This window comes from Bradysia coprophila, assembly GCF_014529535.1.
Source record: "Bradysia coprophila strain Holo2 chromosome IV unlocalized genomic scaffold, BU_Bcop_v1 contig_144, whole genome shotgun sequence".
NCBI lineage: Eukaryota > Metazoa > Arthropoda > Insecta > Diptera > Sciaridae > Bradysia > Bradysia coprophila.
Genome location: NW_023503373.1, coordinates 2,294,976 through 2,316,827, shown reverse-complemented (window position 1 = coordinate 2,316,827; position 21,852 = coordinate 2,294,976). Strand labels below are relative to the sequence as shown.

Below are 21,852 nucleotides of genomic sequence, written 5' to 3'. Positions count from 1 at the left end.
TGAATCTTAGGCGTTTTTATTGCCTTTTCCCGCATTTTCTTGATATTTTTTTTAACGCGCGCATAAGTCACTCAATACAACTTATCGCGTGCTTACGCGTATCTGTTTATGTCTGTATCAACATAAATTCACTGCGGATAGATGCTCATATGACGACTTGGTCGTTTCGACGGATACAGCGAAAATGTATTGAATCCTCTCGATCCTCTCTCAAAAACCCAACTGTTATTCGACATATTCCCTCTATCCGTCGAAACGACCCAGTCGTCATATTAGCAACTCTCTCCGTCGAAACGACCCAGTCGTCATATTAACCACTATCTAATTCATTGCGATAAGTGCGCGCTACGCCGGCCGATTCGCAAAACACTGAAGAAATGCGCATAACACTCATCCAGTTGGAATTTGTATTTGGAGAGCTGAACAGTGCGATTGCTTGTAAAGTTAAAATAAACAAAAATTCGATACCGAATCGAAGAATTCTGATTTGCTGCAACGCTCTTAAGAGGTATGAGTAACTTTCTTTTCGCATGCTAAATGTCAAAACAAAATAGTTTTTGATTGAACAAAAACTTTGCTAGAACAAGGTAACATAAAGTAAATTTCGTAGTTAAGTACCTTCTCTTAGGGTGCCGTAGCCGTAGACATTAAGGGTGTGCCTTTTTCAGATCTATAGTTTAAAGCGCTGTATACATTATACACACGGTAAGCTTGACACACATTAAGCAAACATCTTATTCACATGGGACCTTTCTGTAGAAATGTTGCTCTCATGATAACTTTTTAACGATCTATTGAAATGTTCGAATGGTAAATTTTTTTATTCAAGTGTTTTCAGTCTCGCTGTGTGATATGTTTCTTAGAAGCGAAGAAAAATAAATAAATAAACCAATTTAAAGGCAATTCTGAATAAAGCGTGCGCACGCAGTCATATACATACACTACACATACACATTAGCAAACGATAACAAGAAACATATGTATAAACTTCGTTCGCTAGGGAAATTTGCTGTCTCGTTCCGGAATTGAGTAGCAAAGTAGAATTTCTTATATTTCATAGATTCATCGATCGAAATTTTGTCAATATTACTTTCGCCTTAGTGTAGGAAATACCGTTTCGCCTTTGTGAAGATGCGGGAAAATGTAATAGAAATTAAAAATTGACAATTTTCCCGATAAATTACTTTACGTCTAAAACGTCATGCAACACCATGAACCATAATGACACAAATTAGATGCAATCTTGTTGCAACAGTTGTAATCCTCAAATAAAAGTTAGGATGTTTTCGTGCTTTTTCATCGAAATATTCTCGTCAAAGAAATGTCGTATCGCAATTTTCTTAGTCGAGTCAATAAGGTCAGAACATTTACCGAACGAGTTGAGCAAATTGGGTGAATGGAGATTGTTGGGGGTGACAAATTTTTTGTTCAGCAATAATGTTCTACGTTTCATTCTGCATTCTGTTTAAAAACAATCAGATTTTTTGAGTTTAGTGGGCTCAGAATTTTTATTTCAGAGTTTTCTTATTTCCATAGGAATTTTCTCAGTTTTCACCAAAAGCTTACTACAACGTGTGTGGAATTTTTTTTTTCTTCCCGGTATCTGAGTCAAATTTCCCGGTATCTAAAATCGTAAATTTAATCTTTCGACACATATTTTTCACGATTTTTTCGATTTCCCGGTATCTAAAGAATTTTTCTGAAAACTTCCCGGTATCCAGGATACCGCGGATAGCGTGAATTTCCACACGCGTACTACAAATATGAATATTCTACTTGCTCATCAAATATTTTCAACACGATTTTCTTGACGTTTTTAATTTAGAAGGTGAATAAAGACCGGATATTACAAGTATTCAAACCAGAAAGATTTTCCAACAAAATGGCTGACAGCCGTTATACCAAAGTTCAGTAGGTCGAAAATCATAAAATCCACAAACAAAATTCAAATTCGCCCATGTCGTTAATGAAAATATATTTGACATGACAACTTTTTCGTTCAAATTTTTTTGGACCGAAATGTGTATGTGTAGAGTCAATTTTAAAATTATCAATTATCAAAAATTGGTTCTCTTCAAGCAACTTTCAAGTGGAAGTAACAGTCACAGTTTCTTAATGTGCGAGCAGTTGTCGAAGTATTCTCACTCATACTCAAGAATCTAAAATAAGGCCTGAAAGGAAAACGAAAAATATTTACAAAATTTTACCCGAACCCTACCTGAACCTGGATTCTAGTTTCATGTATGACACGAACCTGAAAGTTTTCAGGTTACCCGAACCCGACCTGATATGCCTAAAAAATTTTCAGGTTCAGGTCAGGTTTGAGTAGGCGGTTGAAGAGCCAACATCAAAAAAATTTTGCTCTACAAATTTTTCCGAAAAATTTATGAAAAATGAAGCAATTGTTCCGAACCAAATGCCTGAGGGTGAATAAAACGCCAACGATGAACGTAGTGGTGCACATGGATGAAAATTTTCACAGAAGAGATCATGAGAAATTGTAGAAAAACAGAAATTTAGAAGTACAGAGAAAACCCCAAGGAACTGAAGCATGCCATTGCATGCCCACAATGTAATTGAGCCCTTGCAAATGTAAGAAAAACCTGAGAAACGTTTGTAAATATAGACTGGCCTGAAGTTGATGTACGTTGGACGAATGTGAGTAAAAAAATGCTTTTAGTTTATTAGACACGGAGTAGGGCTGTAAGGGGCTATAGAATGTGAAAGTTACGTAAAAGGGTGAATCTACTTTTGTCTTGCGAAATGAGTGTGACTGTCTCGTAAAAAGGTGAATCTGGTTTGACCTTCGTGATGCCTCTGTTTGCTCCTCTTGTTGTCGTCTCCTCTGACCCAGTGTGTAGTTATTGTGAGGATAGGAAACGGAACTATCTGATCTGTTTGCACGTTTTGTGGAATTGTAAGGCTGATCTTTCCTCACGGATGAGCGTAATTCGCATGTGGAGGATTATGCCTGATTTGCTGCCCGTGATGTCTTAATGATTAGTTAAAATTTAAGAGTGCCTTTTTAACGCGGAACGTCTTAGTTAGTTCTGAACACGGTTGCTGGTCATTTTCCCATTTTTGGTCGTTTCCCGATTTCAGTCGGTTTCCGTGTTTCTAGTCATTTCCAGATTTTTCAAATTTTTCGTCCTTTTTCATTTCTTGTAATTTCCCGGTTTCTAGTTGTTTTCCGATTTCTAGGCGTTTCCTGATTTCTGGTTATTTCCCGATTTCTAGTAATTTACCGGTTCCTAGTAATTTACCGACTACTGATCGTTTCCCCGTTTCTGGACGTTTTTCGGTTTTTGGTCATTTCAAGATTCTGGGCTAGTGATCTCCCGATCTTCGTTCACTCAGTAAATGAAGATATACGCATCTAATTTAATGCCATTATCTCCATTATGTTATGTACACCTTGACCTGATAAATTCTTGGAGAACTCTTTTTCGACGAGTGGGAAGGACAAAAGAATTATTATGGAATGTGGAATTAGGCCACATGCAATTTCATCACCCCTGCAAGAGTTGAGAAGCACGTTGAGTGCCCGTTGGAGGTCCACAAATGTGAGACTGTTGGAGGTCCCTCTTAGGGGAATTCAAAGACGTAATGTGAACGGAACAACCGGAATGGACAATGGTGAGATTAATATGAGTCTCCATAAGACAGGTAATTACAAAGTTATAACAGGTGAGATTTCAACAGCTAATTGTTATCAGGTAATTGATTTTTCCTTGGAGCATTATATTATGTCACATTGTATTGTACCTCAAGCTCTCCGAGCAATGAAAGAGCTCAGGTGGTCGGTTTATTTTCCTAGCTGTCGTGTAGTTTGTCCGATCACTTTGTCGAGCGACGGTGATTGTTGTTAATTTAAGTATCAACATGTCTTGAGAAGCGGCCCAGCGCTGTTCACGATAAACGTGATTTGCACATGCGCAATGCACGTTTGTTAGAAACTTGAGAGTAAAAAGGGGGATCCAAGTGGATAACTACCACTGTCAGGGATTCAACGTTCAAACTCTACTGGGTGAGTGCACAGGCACCAGCTCTTGTAATATGTCACGGTCACGGTCAGGTTTGAGTCGAGCCGAAAGCTGGAAATTCAGCTTCAGGTTTGTTTCGGGTTAAACCATTTCAGGTTCAGTTGAAACTAAAATCTTCTTTCTATTGCTAATTCGCGAATCTTACAAAATCTTATTATTCACATTGATTTTTTATATCATACAAACAAAAATATTTATAAACGCCAATTTTTTTTTCTAACAGGCAATGGGAAGTCAAATAAGTGTTGGGACCAGCGGGGACGATTCCCTTTCAACTCTTCGCAACAACCTGCTTCACACTCGAGACTCGAACTATGTTCACCAAAAGCTAAGCCAACTATTAAACAACGGTAAAATTAACAGTACTACTCTCGCTGCGGAGTCCGAACTGAATATTGTTAAATGCATAGCCCGTGTTCACGGGCTACCGACCATATTCAAAAACATTTTGGTAACACTTCCCAATCAAGAGAAGCCACCAACACCTAGCTACAAATACAAAGTATTACTGATTATTAAATATGCTGTGTTGCATAACCACGACTTCATTACGCTTCAAAATTTGTTCAGTCTTCTTCAAAGTTTTCCAGCGGATTTGCACCGGGTAGCAGACTTCTTTACAGAAGAATCCGTCACTCAACTTATGCTATCCATAATAACTATACTCAGCCCTGATCGGATTGCTTCGGATGGTATTGACCCAAATGTTGTCTGGCAACTAGAAAATTATTTGCCACTCATCACCGGAAATTACAAAGGAGATGTGAAACGATGCTTAGAGAAAATGGGATACTGGTCTGGCAACGCTGTCCAGCATATCATGAGAATGAAAGAGGACGGGGATGCCAACTTCTTAAGAACTGGAAATGACATCATCACCACCATTCACAAGAAGAAAGGAATCAATGTTTCGGCTCATGTTGTAAAAACGCAACAAACCGAGGCCCTCACCACGGAGGAAAATGTTTCGGAGAAAACAGAAATGTTAAATATATCTCTAAGTAACTCTTTCAACCAGGGAAGAACGAGAACCATGGCAGCCGCCAAGGCAAAAGAAACTTTAGCTACGGCCAAGTCGGCAACCGGCAGTGACCGGTGTTGGTACAAAACAACAGGCATAGAACTTAACAATTTTTTGTTGAAAGCTAGGGGCGGTGGCGCCATTAGTCCGGTTGATATTGAGTACCTAACGAATAAGCTCACCGGGTACAAATTCAGCATTACCCAGTCTAACCGTGACATGATTGTGAAAATTGCAGAGACCTTTTACTTGATTAGTAAATATCAACAGTTGAAGTTGGAGACGGTTTTGACGTTGCTAAAGAAGTTGCTCCATGAGGACCATAACGGTGGTAGGTATACTGATGCAAGAATTCATGTGCTGCAGACAACGGACAGGTACTGCAATAGGTTTGGGAAGGTGCCGGACGTGATTTCCGAACATTTAATAAAGTTTCGAGATGATTCGAAAGGATGCACAAAAAGGATGGAGAGAGCTATTTGGGACATTTTGTCAACAGATGATAAGAACATAAAGGACAACATTAAGCATGCCATATCAAAGTTGAGGAGCGTAGAAGATTGTGAGTCTGCTCTGAATTATTTGCAACGACAAATTTCAATCAAGGGAAGAGAGGAGGAGCTGGAGGCGTTTCCAGAAATAGTTGAAAAACTTCTCAACGTGGCGCAGGGGAAATACAGTGACACTAAAGACAGTGGAGAGGAGGAAGAGGATGCAGATGATTATTACAGATTAGGATGGTCGGAGTTGAACTGGTTGGATACCATTAACTACCCCGGAACTGTAGTCGGAACTATTATTATTGCCAACACCAAGAAATATTTATTTCCAAAGAAACAAGAGAAAAATGAAGATTGTGACAAACCAGACCCAGCGGCGCTAAGCTCTAAAGCGTTGGAAGTGTTGGAGGACCATCTTCAGCGGACCAGAACGAGTGGTGTGGAACCGGCAGACATCGAAATTTTAATATGTATTGGTATCGCTGCCAATGCATCTGAAGACATGAAAGGCAAAACTGTCCGGTGCATTCTACGCTCTTTTGAAAAAGGGCTCAGAGATCCCGAATTGAAGTACTTTGAAAAATTTTCCAATGATCAACTTGGGATGTACTACAATTTTTTGCTTAAGTTCACGACATCTGGTGGCATTGACAAGCGATTGCAAGTGCTAACGTTGATTCTTCTTGGGAATTTACTGAACGTCACCAGTGATGGTCACATGGAAAAAGCTGCTGCCAAACATCTAGCTTTTTTTCGAAGACAGCTTCAACGAAACGACATCCTTCTGTCGGAAAAAGGCAAGGTGGTACTTGAAGATGAACTGGAGAAGGACTTTTTTCACTACGACCCACCTCCAGAAGAATACGAAATGGTGTCCACCTACATTGTCAAAATTCTTTTGAAGTTGGTTCACCACGACTCCACCACGTGCGATGAAGTCACTATGGCAACCGTTAGTCAAGTTATGCTCAACAGTCCCGGAAAAATGACCAAAATCCTTTGCTCCGAATTTATATTCGCAGCTGCCAAGGCCTGTGCAAAGTTCAGCACTGCGCTGTTGAACACTATTCAAGGCATTTGCTTCAGTCCAATAGCCGACGTGCACATAAATATCACCTCCGCTTATTGCACAGCATTATCCAATTTTCCCTCAAGTTCATTGGAAGCAGAACAAGTTAACTTTCTTGTCAACCTTTATTCGTTTAAAAAGGTCTACTTGGATAAAGTTGACTTCAGTGAATGGATCAACCCCAAAATTCTCCAAACATTCCACAATGCTTCCAAAGCCAAGTTAAAAGTATCCGAACAAGTTTTTCACCTGTTGGCCTTGATCCTCAATAATACGTGTGCTGATGGTGAAGACTCGCAAGACTATCCGGTGGCGAAGGTTACTTTGGACACGGTAACCAACTACTGCGTTGAAGATCCCCTGCATCTTCCATCGACAATTGTGGAGGCAATTGAAAACCTGCTTTTGGAATCGGATGTTTTCGATGAAATTTGCGCTGGCATCGTGGAGCAGTGCATGTTAGCTGGGCGTTGGGTGTCTGATTCTATCATTGAAGAATTTTCCAAATATCTTTGGTATGAACCTGAAACGTCGGTGCCATTTCTAAGGCGTATTGCCATCGCTAACGAAAATCAGGAAGTGTCCAATCCCATTTTCGAAAACTTTCAAATGGAATTGGTTGGACTTAGACTACATCCCGATGTCACTACAGAGGGTGCACATTTACTTCGCCAAATTGGTATGACAAATGGACATCCTTCGGAGCTGTTTCAGTGTTTTTCAAATCACATTTACAATGGAAAACTTCTCAGTCCTTTGAACCTTGAAGTGGTTCTTCATCTCTTGGAAACCACCTGGAAACGGCGAGGCAAAGAGAGACAGGAATTGATCCAGAACTTGAGTTGGGTTGTGGCAAATGGACAAAGCTTGCCAAAGTCTATTATCGATTCAGCTCTAAATTTGGAAGGCGGCAGTGGCGACGACGACTACGAAACTCAATTAGACTTTGCCATTGCAGTCACTCAAAAGAATCAACATCTGCCGGAACAATTTCTGTTTCGCATATACAAAGATCTGTGGACCAATCAAAAAGTTCTGACTCTGATCAAAACGATGATCCAGTGCAACTATCCGTTACCTGTGGAAGTTATTAAAAACTACTGCCAAAAACTCCTCCAGCTGTCAGAAAAGGCGGCAGCGAAAAACTGTATCGCCTCAAATTTGGTGGTGTCACTGCTTCATCTTTTGGAAAATAACTTAACTGAGGATCAGTCTACTCTGGAGTTAATTATGAAAATATTACAAAATGCCGTGCGATCCCAAAACATAACTCTAGTTGGAGTTGGCAAGAAGGGACTAAAACTACTTCCGAAAAGTATGATTGGTGCTGATGTTGAGGAAGAGTTTGGATTGAAAGGGATATCTGTTGGTGCTGCAGCATTAATAGCACGGTTTTTGGCTAGGCGAAAGAGACCGGTAACGCGTCAACTACTTCAAAACATAGAAGATTTGCAAAGGCGGGGATCATTTCCTTCCGTCCAATTGCCAAGCAAGAAAATGGATGAAATTGAAAGGCACTTGGGATCAGATTTGGAGTTTATAGAAAAAGTCGGAAAACTTTTAATTGGAGGACGGAATGGCGTTTTGAATGACTTTGAGATAAGGATGATGGAATCAATTTGTTTTACTATGGCCAACGCAAGATCATTGGAATTAGTAAAAGTTTGCAGAGCTGTTATTGCATCCGTTGTTAAATCACGAAATTGGCAACTATCTCGCTCTTGCTTGAATCAATTGTCTGTCAACAAAGACAACATGGAGTGGCTGGTATCAATTAACGTACAAGATGAAGCTATCGATGCCTTAATCAGATGGGTAGCCAAACCTTCAAGTTCCAAAAGAAGAGCGACTCTGGGAAGAATATTTCAAAATTTTGAACTCTGCTGTAAACACTACTCCAAAATAATAGAAGCACTGCGTGCAACCAATCAGAAAGAATGGAAGAAAGTGCCCAACTTGGGAAATGCCGTTGCAGCCTGTGTCACAGAATCTCAAGGAAATGTATGCGACCAACAAATTGTACGAATTCTTAAAGAGCAAATATTAAACGGGGATATTGTTCCAATCGTTCTTCAAGCTTACCACGTAATCCAAAACTTGACTACAGATACCGACTGTTTGGTAGCGTTATCAACATATTTCAAGAAATTCCAGAAGAAACTAACAAAACTGGATATAAATTGGTTCTTCAGGATTTTCATTAAAGCCGCCAACCATTTGGAATTTTTACCCACAGTTTTGTTTGACTTCTTATTTGACGGCATTATAAATGCAAATCCTGTTATAAGAGGAAAATCTTTTGAGATTTTGCTAGTACTTCGCCAAAAGAACACAAACCAGTGGCAAAAATTGAAGGAGGAGGGTAGGTGGGATCAGATGTTCCAAAATAGTCTGCTCACATTTTACTCCGAAGTTTATGGACCGTACGACAATGAGGAAATGTGGAACTTAGAAGAAGACGAATTCAACATAAATTTGCTGTATATTCTTCATGCATCTTCGTTCTGGGAACTGGGTGGACTTCGGAAGTTGGAAAGAAGCAAGTGGATTCATCATCTTCTTGTGTCAGATACGGTTCTGTCGTTGGCTGTTACTATAGACGAACAATTCAAACTGCTTCCACTCGCTGATGAGGTCTGTAACCTACTTTCGCCTGGAGAACGACTAGACTTTGTAGAAACTTTGAAGGATTATCTGCCACAGTCGCCAGTGTCTACAAATCAACTCTTGGCGTTTACAGTTTCGGCATTTGCTAGCACCGAAAACAAAACAGAAGAGTTCACTAAAAACAATGTGGGAACAACGGTTTGGTGGGAGTCTTTGATTTATGATGAATTGAGCAAAATTCTTTGTGCAAAGGTAAATGGACTCTCCCACGCTGTAGCAAAAATGGGGCTGTCGGAAGCTGGAGTTCCAGTTGACCTTTTACAACTGCTGGTTACAAAACTCGAGAAAGGGACAGGTTTCAGAGAATTTCAGAAACTATTGGAATTCGTCAGAAATAATAGCAACAAGAAGCTGTTGATGAAATCACATTTAGAAGAAATCGACGAGCAGCTCGAACTAGATCAAATGGAAATCTCACTCCAAACAGTAGTACTCATGTCACACCTTCCGAAATCTTCTTCACTTACTTCCGTCATCCACCGAGTAACTCATAAGTTGCTCAGTAAACGCTACGATTACATCGGCCTACAAAAGATATTCAAACAAATTGAAATTGAGAAGAAAAAGAATTTACCCGGAACATCTGGTCTGGAAGTTTTAGAAAACGTTCTGTATCAAATGAACGCTTACCAAGTTACTTCCGACAGAGCGGCTCAACTGTTTACCACCTTGGAGCAAAAAAAAGTGCCTGACTGGATTGCAACCTCTAACAGTTTTGTTATGGAACACCTGTACAGCGGTTCACAAGGCGTTAAAACGAGCACCACACTTGTAAAAGAATTTTCTACTGCCAATCCACAATTTACTGGAAATTTGGCAGAGTTCTCCGCATCCGTAAAACAAATTCAAGATGGGTGTTACAAAAAACCAGAAATTTCTACCGAATTTATTTGCAACTGGACCGTCTCGGAAATTTCTAACTGGGCTCGCACCATGCAAGGGAAATTATCCATTGACAACTTAACTGAATTCCTTACTGTTGTCTCCAGAGCTTGCGTCATTCTGCGAAATTATCGCCTAACACCGGTTCAAATTTTGTCCGTGTACTCATCAATGAGCTCCGGTGGTGGACTGGGAAAGCTGCTTCAAGTAGCAACTGGGTCTGGAAAGTCCACGATAATAGCAACAATTGCTGTATTCAAAGCCCTTCAAAATCTGACCGTTGACATTTACACTAGCAGCTCAGTCTTAGCTGAAAGAGATGCGAAAACGTGGGCCTCATTCTATAAACTATTTTGCTTCACCTGTGACCATAACGGCGACAAAGGATCCGGTTACATTCGAGGAGAAAAGAACTGCTACAAAAAAACTATAGTGTACGGAGACACTTCCCAATTTCAATTTGATGCTCTACGACACGACTACAGTGGATTGGGAACCAGAGCCAGCCGACTGTACAAAAATAGTTTTGCAATTGTTGACGAAGTGGACTCTATGTTGGTGGACGATAGCTCTAAGCTAGCTCGTTTGTCGTCCAACCTTCCCGGAATGGATCTTCTTCAAATAATGTATCACCTGATTTGGCAGAGGTTGTATGACGTACAAAACCGATTGTTTGCCGTGCAAGACAAAACTTATTATCTGGAAGGCGCCAGGTCACGGGACAAGACCACTGGAAATATGTTATACACATACCTGCATCATGATGGAACACATAAACGTGTTAAGAACGTGGCTATGCATATTCTCAACAGTTCCGAAGAAGAGTTGGAGGCGTCATTTATCTATGAGGTTAAAAATATTGACAATTTTGTAACGGATCATTTGAAGATGTATACTAGAGCTTTGATCGGAGACGAACCATTTAAAGACAATGGAAAACTGATACAAAAGTTGGCACTGCCTAAACCTCTTGTGGAATTTTCGAGGAGTCAAGTCAACAACTGGATTGATTCAGCAATTACGGCGGTGGCCTTTCAAGAGAATGTGCACTATGTGGTAGATCAAGATCGAATTAAACCGGTGGATTTTCACTCTACGGGAATAATTCAAAGTTCAACAAATTGGAACAATGGACTACATCAATTTCTCCAGATCAAACATTCACTTAAAGTGACGACGGAAACTGTGACTACAAACTTTTTGTCAAATATGGCCATGTTCCAGAAATACGGAAAAGACTTGATTGGTTTCACGGGAACCTTAGGATCCAGTTTCGGACAGAGTATGCTCAAAGAGGTGTATAACGTGGAAACCATTATTATTCCAGAGATGAACTACAAATTATTCCAACAACTACCCGACATTGTCGTTCCAAATGAAAAGGAGTGGCTGGAAACGGTGGCGCATTCGGCGTTGCATGAAATTTCAAAATTGCGTGCAGTATTGGTAATTTGCCAAACAATTAAACAGGCGGAGTTGGTTGAGGCTGAATTAGCGAAACGGAGCCATGGAAAAGTTGTCGTTAAAATGTACATCCGTAACGACCAAAATCAGGAAAAACAGGTGGAACAAGTGAATCCAGGAGATGTTATCGTTGCCACAAATTTGGCGGGAAGAGGAACTGACATCAAAACGTTCAAAGTGGAGAAATTCGGAGGCCTCCATGTTATCCTCACTTTTCTTCCAGACAGTTTACGTGTTGAAGAACAAGCGTTTGGACGCACCGCCCGGCAAGGTAATAATGGTACCGGAGAGCTTATCTTAGTGTCTGGTGACGACAGTGCAGAAGTCATGAAGCGACGACGGGATATGCATGAACGATATGCTCTCACCACATTTAAAGACTCGGAGCTTGCACTCATCCAAACCAAGGACAAGTTGTTTAGTCGGTTCTGCAAACTTTATTCAAAAATCAGGGCAGCGTTAAATGGCTGGTTAATGGAGAAGTTGGGTTGGGACTCTCTCACAGTTTTAGAGCAGACGGTGCTACAAGCTATAGAAGAACAGTGGGCAATCTTTTTGAAGAAAATTGACGATGATAATATAGCCGTTTCAGATGCCGAAGAGAAGTACAAGCATTTCGAAACTGGAATAGAAGCAGATTTCCAGAATCGAAAATCAATAGCCATTACACAGTCCTGTTTTTACTGGATACAATGTGGTAACGAATACTATAAGAGGAAGAAAATGGACAAAGCTTTACAATGCTATGACAAGGCCATTTCAACCGATGCCGATTTTGCTGCTGGAGCACACGCCGGAAAAGGATTCGTTTATCTAAACACAAAAAAGCCAAAGGATGGCTACAAACTGAAAGCCATTTCGCACTTGACAGAGGCTCTTACGGTACTTTATACTGAAATTGGAATGTACACTACAGCTCAAACACTGCTTCAGCACAGAGGTGGCCAGGTGGATTCAGAGTTATTTAAACAACTTACGGAAAAAGTCAACCTGATTGGCGATTTTTGCAGAATTGTTGAAGGAAACATTTCCGCTTCGGCGAGATCCTTGCGAAGAGTGTATGTCACAGAGACCCTCCCGGACACCATCCAATCTACACGACAAGTGGATGACCTGAAGCCGGTGGTTCCTTGCAGCAAGCACGAATCATTTGGTAATTTTTCGCTACAGTTTTATGACCTGACCTATTTCTGGGATACTGGGCTTCAATGTCAGGCTCTGGACACAATTGACGCATGTGGAAAATATTGCAAAAATATGTCCATCTCAGTGGACAGTCAAAATTTGGAAGAGCTTTTCAATCAGGTTAAGGATCACACAAAGACACTTCCAATTCTTCAGATTGACGGCGCTAACTGGACCGAAGTTAGGAAATTAGTTTCGGCTTTGACCCCAAAATCGTTTTCGTTGGTTATTGCCGGGAATAAAGACTTTGCTACGAAACTATCCAACATTACTGAAATGTCATCTAAAACATTTGCAGTGAGCTATGAGAGGAATGACGTGATGTGCAGGAAAACGTTGAAGAAAGGATTCGAGCCGACAGAGATTCCAGACGATGTCCCGCTCCGGGTTGAAATAGAGTTGGAAAATACTCGTGAAATGGCGAATATGAAAAGCTTGAATCTGGATGCTGAGATTTCCTTAATATTTCGAAATGTTTCCAAGGAGACCATCGACAAAAACTGGCAACCTGCCTTGCAAGGATTCACTTCGAATACGGTAACTTTTTCTGGGCTGGAGACCTCCAAAATAAAATCGATTGTTGTAGCTCTTCGAACACATAACAAAAACTTCCGAATAACGCTGGAAGGAATGAGTCACAACCAGGCAAATCAATGTTTATCGGCTGCGGTTCGAAGACAGGAAGAGATGGATCAAACCGAAATGAAAGAAATGGGACAGCAGTTCAGCTCGGATTACATTCCATTGGAAATGATACGAGAACTGAGTCAACGTGGAATTCTGCTGATGCCAGTATTTGGCGAAAAAGCGTTTGTGCCTTGGCGAAGCGTCATATCGGTTGCTTTAATCGCCACTGTTCAAGTTGTGGCTGGCGGTGTTCTTGTTTGCACCGGATTCGGGGCAACGCTTGGAATGGGACTTATAACGGAAGGATTTGCAGACTATGTTACATCATATCGTGCTTTCTCATCTCGTGAATTTAACTGGACTTCGTATGCCATTCAAAAAGCGGTCAGTTTAACCATTACATGTGTGTCGATGGGATTGGGAGCGTTAAAAGATGGTGCGAAGGGAATAGCTCAATTAGGACAGTCGGCTGCGACCGAAGTGGCAGAGCAGGCTGGTACGAAAATGGTCACTGGAGTAGCAAAGCAAACTTTAAATGCTACAATCAGCGCAACTGCGAAAACCTTGAAATCGTTGGTTGTGAAGCATATAGCAGTTCAGGCAACGGAAACGGTTGCGAGAACCGGTATAAACGCCGTTGTAGAAACGTTAGCAGAGTTTGCTTTTGATAGTGTCAAAGATAAAATAACATTGGAAGTGGACGCTACAGTCAGAAGAGAATTTAGAAAACCTGAATTTACCACTTGCCTTGCCACTTATTCAGCCTTGGATATGGCCAGACGCAGTAAATTGTTGGAATATAAAGTTAATGGATGGTTGATGGAGGTGACAAATCCGCATTCAAACGATTGGAACAAATTGTGGGACCAAGTGGGCTACCCACTCATTCAAGGAATTCTATCCGACCCGAAATATCTTGGAAGTGGTTTTAGCATGACAACGCGTCTCATTGGGTTAATCAATGGTTCCGAAGAAATTTTAACAGTCACGACCAGAGTCACGGAAAATATAGAAGTAAAGCTAAGGAGCGAGGTAAAATCTTTCACCCCTGCGTACGCGCTACAGGAACGTTTTGGAATAAACTCAGCTGACGCAGAGAAAGTTGTTAAAATGATGGATTTTGGAAACGAAGGGATATTCTATGTGAAGGATTTTCCAAATGAGTCTGACCTAGAAACATGCAAAATCGAAAGTCTAGAATTGGAAGATATGAAGAAATTGTTCGATACGTTGCACAGTACAGAGAAAAAGTTTACGATGGACCAAAATGCAGACATGAGTAGATTAATGAAAACCGTTGCTGACCACTTGACATCGCATATAATCCATGTTGCCAACAGGCAATTGGTAAGCCCAATTACGACTCTAGCTGTCGGTAAACTGGTTGCGGCGATATCCCAAGAAATTCAAAGTAAATACCTTGTTAGCGACAGAGAATTGTCGGAAGATCAACTGAAGGTGAAGGAGTTGAAGGAGAAGGATCCCAAAGACCTGTCTAGCGATGACAAAAAATTCCTTTTAGAGAATGATCGACCGGTGACTTTTGCTGAGCAAATCCGCGGCAATGCTAAGGACTATACGGTAGCTTATCAGAAGAGAGATATTATCGCTAACATTTTGACGATGACTAAGGAACAAATACAAAATCAAAAAGTGCCGGATAAATTTACAAAGGAAGCGGATAAGGCCATTGACCAAATTCTAAGTGGAGGCCCGGCAGATATGACAACCGTGTTTATGCTGGCCCAGCTAAACGGAGCGAATGTGAAAATGGTTGATGACCCAAGTTATGTACCAACAGAGGAGGATAAGAAAGCTGGAGTTCAAATAATAGTTTGGGAAAAGCCAAAGGAGGGAGAGACTGTGGGTCATTACACGTTGAAAGACACTAAGACTGGGGAGAGTAGGGACTTTGAGGATAGCAGCGGGAAGAATAATTGCGCCTACGATGTATTGAGTCACATCACCGGAAAGAGTGCCGATGAGCTAAGGCTGCAAGGGGCGGTGTTTGTAGCTTGTAACCAGGAGAAGTTTGCGGAAATTGATAAGTCAGCGCAATGGATACGAGAAAGGTATCCACAAGAAGCTGCAAATCTTTTACACGCTGGCGGATTTAAAAAAAACAGCGACCGGACGCCGGAGTCAAAAATTGCCTTAGAAAACACGAGAACAAAAGACAAGAAAAATATTGAAATTATTGGTGATGACACAGGAAACAAAGTTGTCACTTACTATGAGTACGTGGACCCTTACAAAGGAAATGAAATGTACAGCATAAAAAATAACGACGACATGAACGAGAGTGTAAAGAAGTGTTTAGACAGCTGGGATAACAATAAAGGCTTGTCCCCAGTAGCACAGTCGGGAACGCTGGCATCTTATGGATTCGATGGTCCTCAAGACCGAAAAACTGGCGTGAGGATAGATCAGCAAGAAAGGTAAATTCATCATTACAAATATCCTTCGACAAATCGTTTTTCAATCTCATTCGTGATTTTTCTATCCCTCTAGATATAGTCATCCCATTACTGGCGAAGACTACGTAAATATTCAGATCCAGGTAAATGGTATCAGTCGGAAGGAAAATGGGGGTCGGTCAACTACAATAGCGGAAGCTCACGTTCCAGCAAAACTGTTGGAAACAATGCCAAATAAAGTGATTGGCGCCCTCACTAATAGTATGAGAACAGGAAAAGCGTGCCATATAGGACAATCACATTATCGCTGATGTTAAAAATGATGTACAAATCGGATTTTTTTGTAACGAACGATATTAAAATAATGCAAGAGAAGACTTAAGTTACGAGTTTTTCATAAAAAATTCTTATGTCTCTCCGAAGCTCAGCAGTAGAACCGTTTGAAAACATGTCTCTAGCAAAAGAGCAATAACAAAACATGTTTCTTTTACCTATAACGTGCAATGGCAGCAATAATAGGTCTTGAAGAAGATTCCATTCGAAGAATCACTATCCCTACTTACTAAAACTATAAAAACTCTGTTGACTCCCGGCTCTTCCCTCGTAAGTGAGTCCTTGCAGTATAAATTTATGTAACGAGGTCGTTTCTACTATTTCTGCTTCACAAGTTCGTTTTCATAATATCGTTAAATTTTTTGTAGCTCTTTCGACCACTTCGTCAACAGCCAAGTTTTACATAATTTACACACATTGGGTCCAAGTGGACTCATCATTTTACAGAATAACATGTGATCTTCAAAAATCTTTAGAAAAAGATTCTTCGCTTTACATACATCAAATTTCCGAGCGAAAAAAAGCATGTACGTATTTTTTTAGTATATGTAAGGATATGTTGATACGTTTATATACTGCTATCAGTATTTAAATATATACGGTTTTATACTGTGACCAGTATTTAATCAAATACGTTTGCGTACTTACTTATGATGAGCTTTTGTCGGGGCAACATATCTGTCACATGAATTTTACGAGGTAAGAGCAATATTCACCTTAACATTTTAAGTTAAGTTAAGTTTCTCTAGTTAGATCTCGGTGTAGGTTCATTTCTCGTTAGGTGTCTAAGTAGGATCTTTTCTCGTTGGGTCTCTGCGTATTGTTTCTCTCGCTAGGATGTCTTCTGTATCTTGTTAGGTCTTAGGAATTAGCAAATAATATGACATTGAAAAGTAGAATTTGTTTCATAATTTCCAATGATTTAGTCGCCATTTTGGATTGACTTGAAGCGTGTTGCGTTGGTTTATTAAAGCGGAACCCTTGATGAGGTAAGATCTTTCGGGCGAGGCAACTAACGATATATATGATGAGTTAAAAGCTGAATCAAGACTGTACACGTACACTCATTTCCTTGAAACGTATTTCATTTCTTCGAAAATTAAATAAAATTAAATCAGAATGTTATTACAAACGAAATGATTAGAAGAAATTACGTATTAGAAAGTGAATGTGTATCAATGCCGCATCATCCCCACACGAAAAGAAACTTGGTCGAAATCTGTGTATGTACGCCGACCGCTCTTCAAACTTCTGCAGATGATCTCCGATTCGGGAATGCATATGACTGACGACACCAAACTGATGACTTGGCTTGGCGTTGTATCGTGGTGGAATCCGTTGAGCCATAAATATGTTCGACTTTTGGTTTTGGTTCGCTTGGCCTTTGTATGTGCATTTTTGCTGTTAGATCGTTCCTTAGAAGGATGGAGGACACTGTATTCCACGTTGCGGTTAACATCCGATGAGCGAACAGTCGAATTGTTTTCACGAATAGCTGCACCAACAGCTGACTTCACGTATCCACACACGTCTATCATGGATCTTATTTCGACGACAATTGTTGTCAGTTCATCCAATTTCGTCCAGATAGCATTCGTATCCTTCACCCAGTCAGAACATTGTCATCGAAGACCTTCAACTTTCTTGTAGGATTCGAACGTAGTCCTTGTCATGCCGATACATGTGTAATGCTACATCTTCCCGAACAACAAATGAGATTGTCCAATAGTTCTGTATTGCATATCCGGGCATATTTGATTTGCCATTTTGAATCGTTCGGACGACGATATTGAGGTTATGATCACGGTAGAAACGAAGCGACGGTTGTTCTAATGCACTACAGCGTAAATAGTTGAACTCCAATATTTTATGAATTCCAACAGCTTCAGACGCAACGACAGCAAGAATTATAAATTTATCAAATTGATTTTAATAAAATAATCGAAAAAAAGTAATCTCGTATACGAAAACGACTAACGTTTATTTCTTCTTCTTCTTCTTCTTTCGAAAACGAAAGTTCAATCTTGCTCGAGTTGAACCTGGCATTCTTAATTCAGGAGCTTTGTTATACTCGCATGTGCTGAACAAGTTGTTGAGAAAAACTGTTGAGCTAATGTGTTTTGTAGCCATTGCGATTTTTTCTTAACATATTGCATAACACCAAGAAAGACTGAAACAAAGCACCTAGCAGGGTAATAGAAAAAAATAAAGTAGTACATTAATCGAAGTATGCGAATATTTCCTTACCTTTTTTTTCCTAATGTCATTGCAAATTTACCATTAAGGCTGCTAATGGTATTATTGGTATCAAAATACTACTCGATTTGACGTGTAAAAACCTCTATTACCCTGCTAGGTGCTTTGACTGAAAGGTTGAACAGGGTGATAAAACTGAAATCGGACATGTTTCCTCATCTGGAAGTCGTTTTGGCTCGTGAATGATACCACGTTGAATGTGTCTAGCGAATCTAGAATTTGTTATTTTAGTATTTCGTCATGGCTTCGGTACCACTAGCCCCGCAAAATTCCTCCTTTCATCAGTTGTCTCAGAAAATGATGTTGTTAGTCGTTTATGGACGACTTTTTATCTACAGCAACGACTAAATAAATTACAATCTCTAATTAATTCAGCCTTAGAATTAAGACTCCGACGGGTCGATTGGGTCGAAATTGCACTTTCGGATTCGTTGTGGATACGGAAACGCTGTTCACTATTTGAACACGTCGTACTTTGCCATTACGTTATATTCTAGCCAGTGCGCTTTTGCGACAAAAACCTTTTACAGGTTGCAGGTCAGGATCAACTATGTTTAACACTCAGTTGATGTTGAAAATGTTGATTGAAATCTGATTGCATACACGCACATAGTCGAAAATCACTTCCATACATCTCAGTTTGCAAAACAACAATTTCGGTATACAATTTCTCAGACAACACTGAATAATCTATTCGGCTTTTTAAAAAAATCTTGAGTTCATGACTTGCCTACAACACACATCTGTCTATGTAAATCTGGGCTAATCAACTTTACACTGCCTCTTTTTTCTTAAATAGAAATAATCGTTATCCCCTAATAAAAGTAATGCGTAATGCTTTGACGCCAATGCAACACGTTAATAATTTCCCTAAAAAAAATAATTATATTCCAAAGCACGCATAGGAATAAAAAACCAACTTATTGATCGAAATAAAAATTTTGAAGATAATTTACAAAATGAAGCTTAAAACAAAACCGAAAAGAGAATCAAAAACAAAATAAAATAAAAATTTCATCAATTCTCTCGACATCTGCCATGAGTCTGCCAGTAGTATTACCCAGCTTGAAAAAAAATCGTCGGCGTTCTTTTAAAATGAAATATAATAATATGCCCTTATAACATGCCTACGGACCATCAAAAATTTTGTTCCGAGAATTTTGTGTATAACGTTTGTCTATATCTGATTTTCGTTAGTTTTGTGTATGTGTGCATGCGTCTCGCACCGAAATGTTACATGAATTGAAATTAACTTGAACGATGCGTAAAAAAGTGAAACATTTAAGACGAATTGGATGTTTTTTGTGAAGATAATGCAAAGGCTAGATAATTTTGCAGTCGTCTTCGGAATATATAATTTCATTATTTGAAAAGGGAAAATGTACCCACAAGGTTATTACAGAAATGAAGAGAGGGTCCCACAAGGAGCTTAAACAAACTTCAATTGAATTCGACTAACTCTTTCCCTCTACTTCCTATTTGGGACATATATGAACATTTATTAGGTATATTAAGAGGGTCTGGCCGAACGAAACGTCATAAAACTTTATAACGTTTGGTCTCGGAAAGATATTATAATTATGCAAGCTTTGCGAGAGGTCATATTTTGTTTCTTTTTCTTTTAATTTTATTTCGAAAGCATAATTTTGATCTGATTTCTGTCTACGGGTACAAGACCATCTGACATTGAAATATGATTTTATTAGCTTATACATAATTTTTGATAATCTTGACCATTTGAGGTCAGAGGCATTGAAAATCGTTCAATTTCGTCTATTATTTGTATCTATGGATCATGGTAAATTCGATGTCACTTTTTAGCTTTTCATGATTTTTTTTTCATTCGTTTGTTTGCTTTGTAACTGATATTGAAACTAAAAAATATAAAAATTTCATAAATCGGTCCAACTTTACTGCACCATGAAAAAAAACTATGAAAACTTTGTTGTCTATGAATATTGCAGTAGTTTTGAGTGCCTGGAAAAAACGAATTTGCATTTTTACCGCTTGTTTTAAAACTAACTTTTTCATTGCAAAAGTCTGCATTAAGCACCACATCAGCATGCAGTATTATCCCATGACGAGCGAGCAGATAACCAATAATTAAAAGTATACAAAATTGCGCTTTTATTGTACCGAAAGGAAAACGCGGAAGTTCTTCTGACAAGTAAAGTTCAAAGTAAATTTATCTTCTTTCATCTCAACTCTTCTGCGGAGAAATGTCCCCAAAATATTTCATTACTCATTGTAGATGTGTATATGTTCGTTCAACGGTTCAATTGTTCAAACGTACATGCTCAGCACTTAAGAACATCAAATATACACCATGTTCAAGATACATATGTACGCACTCTAAAAGATAAAAAAAAAAGAAATCCGCGAAGAGGAAAACAGATCAAAGCGGTAAAATATTTTTTTTAAAAAAAGCCTTTTGAGATTTAGTGAAGCACAGTTGTTGTTCTTCAAGTATTTTCATACAGAAAATGTTCTTTGATCACACAAGGTTATATACTTGAGTATATTAAGTTTGAACAAATGATGAAGAGATACATAAATTCAGTATAAAAAAAAACTCATCATAATCATCGTCATATTATCCATCCATGTAGTACGCGAAACCTTAATTACCTATTTCACGTATGAAAAGTTCTTACAACAGCAACAACCGCACTAAATGAGCTTTTTTATTTAGATGAATTCAGCATTTTTTTGTAGTTTTTCTAGTTCCATTCTATATGCACAGTGTTCTAGATCAGACTTGTGCATACCGAAAGGGTTTTTGTAACCAAACAAATATTTTCATTGAGTATTTGATCAATGTGGTATAGAAAGACTGCCAACATACTCAAATAGCATTCGTGTTAAATGAACAAAAACTTATATAAGGGCTAAATTGGATGCGTTATGTGTATTTCGGCCTTTTCTTTGACACTATCATAAAATTACTGTGGATTTGTACATCTAGCAATTTATTTGTAAGTATCTTGTATCACCTGTGAACCCATCTTTAAATTTAATATTCAGTGGATTCAGCAATGTTTTACTTTGCAGACCATATTGCTAAACAAAGGTAGACCATAATCTATCTTCGAACTTCTTAGAAAAACAGTTCACTTGTCCATCTTGAGCACATCCCTTAACATATGCTTATTATTTATTGTTCGTCTGCGACACATTCATAGTGATCAGTAATGTATGTTAAGGGCAATTTTACTTTTCTACTTCATTTATTATGATTTTTTTTGTAGTGCGTACGGTAGATTTTGGGTTATTATTTTTCTTTTAGCAGGAAATAAGTAGAAAACCGCCCCACATTTTTTTTTAAAAACATAAGATCTACCATATAATACAATACGAATAGATGGGTATATATGACTGTTATTATTAC

At 39.1% G+C, this 21,852-nt stretch overlaps 1 protein-coding gene across 2 annotated transcripts; it reads left to right on the top strand.

The window, feature by feature from the left end:
* The first annotated feature begins 377 nt into the window (after positions 1–377).
* Positions 378–16,257, top strand: LOC119071124. 2 transcript variants are annotated; one of them, XM_037175773.1, is made up of 3 exons: positions 378–508; positions 4,267–15,896; positions 15,970–16,257. In XM_037175773.1, exons 2-3 carry the CDS (start codon positions 4,270–4,272, stop codon positions 16,184–16,186), a joined length of 11,844 nt encoding a protein of 3,947 aa, XP_037031668.1. In that variant the 5' UTR covers positions 378–508; positions 4,267–4,269; the 3' UTR covers positions 16,187–16,257. The 2 variants fall into 2 exon arrangements, with proteins under 2 accessions (XP_037031668.1, XP_037031670.1); XM_037175775.1 differs by lacking the exon at positions 378–508 and adding an exon at positions 1,802–1,828.
* Positions 16,258–21,852: the final 5,595 nt, after the last annotated feature.